The sequence below is a fragment of the Zingiber officinale genome, chromosome 6B (assembly GCF_018446385.1).
Source record: "Zingiber officinale cultivar Zhangliang chromosome 6B, Zo_v1.1, whole genome shotgun sequence".
NCBI classification, from domain to species: domain Eukaryota; kingdom Viridiplantae; phylum Streptophyta; class Magnoliopsida; order Zingiberales; family Zingiberaceae; genus Zingiber; species Zingiber officinale.
Window position 1 is genome coordinate 40,634,972 of NC_055996.1, and position 3,303 is coordinate 40,638,274.

Sequence of the window (3,303 nt, forward strand, 5' to 3'; positions counted from 1 at the left end):
TTTGCCATGGACAACATCCACAAATAGATAATGAAGCTATGGCTATTGACAAAGACATAGATATTACTAACCATGTTCTTTAATATAAAAGATAGCATTTTATATTTCTCATTTTGCATCTAGCAATGCCTTCAAATGATTGATTTAGTTTCCACTGCAAATAATCTCTTTTTTCCAAAACAAAGAAAAATCGACAAAGTATAAAATGAACAATCACAGAGCAATAAGTCAGTAATCAGAATGGAGATTTCAATGACAAAGTTTGCAGAAAAATATTGAGATTTTCTTGGGTTTACTATATTTAGCTAGCTACCTCTCATCGGGGAGCTTGTAGGAGTCGCTGGTGATCTCAGACAGCCGCGAGCCGGGGAACAAGGTCTGCGGCAAGAAAGGAAGAAACATTTTAATGGAAAAGCATCAAAGATTGATGAAGAGCTGCCAAGATTGGTTTTTGTATGTTTTCAAATCGCTTGAGATTGAAAGAAAGAAGAAGGAAAGGAAGAAACAACCCACATCGATCTGTTTTTGGACCGCCGTCGGCCTTTTTCTTGGCCGGCGGCGAGCTCTGCACCCCGTCATGGAGTAGAGGTCCTCCTCGATCTCGTCCCTCGTGAGGGAGAAAGAGAACTTGGGCCACTTTTGTCGTTCCGTTCGGAAATGCACCGCCCGCGTCTCCGCCGTCGACGGCGGAAACCTGCTCACGCTCCCCTGTTCCTCGTGAGCCCTCAAGATCATGCGCCTCGTCCTCATCTTCGAAAGCGGCGCCGCCGATTCGTCGGATATTGAGGTGTTCTCGCACGCCACCGGATCCGGCGCCGTCGCCTTGGGAAGAAACGGAACCGTCAGATTCAGACGGTCCGCCGCCTCTTGTAGGTGGAGCATCAGTTTCTCCCTGAGCCCCTGGATCTCGTAGTCGTCATCGTCATCCAGGACGGGGACTCGACGGTCCGCCGGCTCCTCGGTGGGAACCACCGAATCACTCCTGCTCGCCGCTCCCTCCTCCATTCCTCGCGGCGTGATCGCCGCCCTCGTAGCCGATGGGGATTTCGACGGTGTGGGTGGCATTTCTTCGGTGGTGATCACGGGGCTGCTGCCCGATCGACCCGAAAGGCAGGCGGCGTCGTCGTCGGCGCGGCAGGAAGCGGGCACGGCGGATAAAGATACGGCCGGTGAGCGTAAGTGGGAAGGTTTTCAAATGCGAGAGTGAGAATAGAGAGCAAAGTGGATACATTAAAAATGAATCATATATTTCATTATATCATATAAATTTGCTAAAAACAACCCTAGATTCCTATTTTTTAAGAAAAAAATCTCATGATGAAGGTCTAACTTTTCACACATAGCCATTTTAAAAAAAAAACAATTGTTATAAAAATCATACTAGAACAAGTTTCACGTCATTGATTAACTAGAATCAATTGTATAGCAATCCAATTACCTGATTCATTGATTGGATAGACCCGTAAGAAGATTTGATGATTTGCACCAAATTTGTAAGTCGTAAAATTGTGGATGATAGAAGATTGTAAAATTGTGATAAATAATTGACAAATTAGCACGTGAACAATTATGGACCAAAGTAGAAAACACATGTTATTGAGTTAGGGTTGTTAATAATTAAGTTGAACTAAATTTTGTATTTTTTCAAATTTATTTAACAAAGTAATTGAGTTAAATTAATCTGAGTCTAAAATATATCAAATTATTAAAATGATTATAAAAAAATTAATTTGATTTTTTAAAATTTAAACTTAATTCATTTAGATAAATGTTATGAAACTCTTAATTTAAACATATTTTATTATTTAAAAATTTTAATTTTACTTGGTTATTGAGTTTAATGCTTCAAGCTTATTTTTTTTATTTATTTATAAATTTAATAAATCATTTATTAATAGATCTAATTTATAAATATTATTTATAAATAATCACCATAACATGCTGAGCCATACCGCATCCCCTCCGTGATGGTGATTAAGCTGACAATCTGAAAAAAAAAAAAAAGCACGGCATCAAGTCGGCACGGCGGGCAGCGGGAACAACGGATACAGAAATCGACGGTGAGCGACAGGGGAAAGGTTTTCAAACGTGAAATGATTGGCAATTAAAACTAGTGATATCTTTCATTTACATAACATAAAAACATGGTAAAAAGAACCAACCCTAAATGGATTCTTTTTTTTAAAAGAAAAGTCCAATCAGGGTCTATGCTATTGAATAATTAGTCTAAGCAATTTCTTAATTAAAATCCAAAAGATAATAGATAACACTCAACAACCGTATTGTAAAATGGTTTTGAGTTCACTTTGAAATCCAATAAAGCTCTTCTCTGCTATCAACATAAATTACCTTGCTTTGATAAACCATCCTGAGATGTCAAGGGGTTCATGTTCATCTTTTGCTTGAAGGGAGCGAAGGCTCATGTAGGCAATTTGCAGAATTGAGGGAGAAGAATTCCAGGCCACTTGTAAACAAGATCTTATCAAGCAAAAGGAAGCCATAATTGTTCCAAAGAGCTGTGATCTTGAAAACATAGGTATCTTTAGAAAGCAAGGAAAAAATGAAATAACTCAAGAAACAATACAGAAGCAAGAGGCTGCTGACCTCCAAACCATCTCGAATAATTGGCAAAACACAAATACACAATGACATCAACTTGCAGATTTCTGAAAGGGTAGGGCAGTTCAGGAATCAAAAACACTTCCGTTGAGAATTATAGGATATTTAACTATTTCAAGATGGCTAGAAGCCTCTTTCATTGTCAAAGAGTGGTTTCATTTCAACAAAGCGTGTTTCAGGTGATAGTTCTAATGCAGTTCAACACTTCTACTATGACGATCTCCTGCTTTCTTCAAGAAAAAGGTTCACAAACTAAATTCATACATGCCCTTCTTGTGTGATGACTTGTGTTTTTTGTTCTCAAATAACTAGCAACTTCATCCATGCAATGCAGTTACCAATCTCATGGTTTATTTTCTCCTCTAACTGAAAATATTGGACCAGACTGAAATATCCTGCGATGAGTTTAACAAAATTTGGCTGGAATTCGAGACAGCCTCCATCCATGCATTGAACTTATTTCTCATGAATGGCACTCAAGTTCTGAAACTGACAAAACAAGAAGGGGCTCTCCAAAAGATAGCCAGACTAACATTAATAGTTATCATTGCTCAGAAGTTCTATCCTATTTCAAACTAGGTTTCTGAAACACTTCTAAGATGAGAAGAAGCCTTGTTGTCGTCCTAACAAACAATAGCAAGAAAGTAGTTTAGTACTGGAAGTTTCTCGCTGCACTACTCAAGT

General features: G+C 38.8%; 1 protein-coding gene across 1 annotated transcript; it reads right to left on the reverse strand.

Annotated features, from left to right (window-relative positions):
- Positions 1-263: 263 nt before the first annotated feature.
- Positions 264-1,065, reverse strand: LOC121990931. The gene is made up of 2 exons (XM_042544978.1): positions 514-1,065; positions 264-378 (listed from the first exon to the last, which is right to left on the reverse strand). Exons 1-2 carry the CDS (start codon positions 1,063-1,065, stop codon positions 310-312), a joined length of 621 nt encoding a protein of 206 aa, XP_042400912.1. The 3' UTR covers positions 264-309.
- Positions 1,066-3,303: the final 2,238 nt, after the last annotated feature.

Bases quoted from the DNA above. Each gene is read 5' to 3' on its own strand.
- LOC121990931 (XM_042544978.1), bottom strand. From the start codon at position 1,065: ATGCCACCCACACCGTCGAAATCCCCATCGGCTACGAGGGCGGCGATC. The intron at 379-513 runs GTGGGTTGTTTC...TTCTTGCCGCAG, and splicing joins CGGTCCAAAAACAGATCGAT to ACCTTGTTCCCCGGCTCGCG.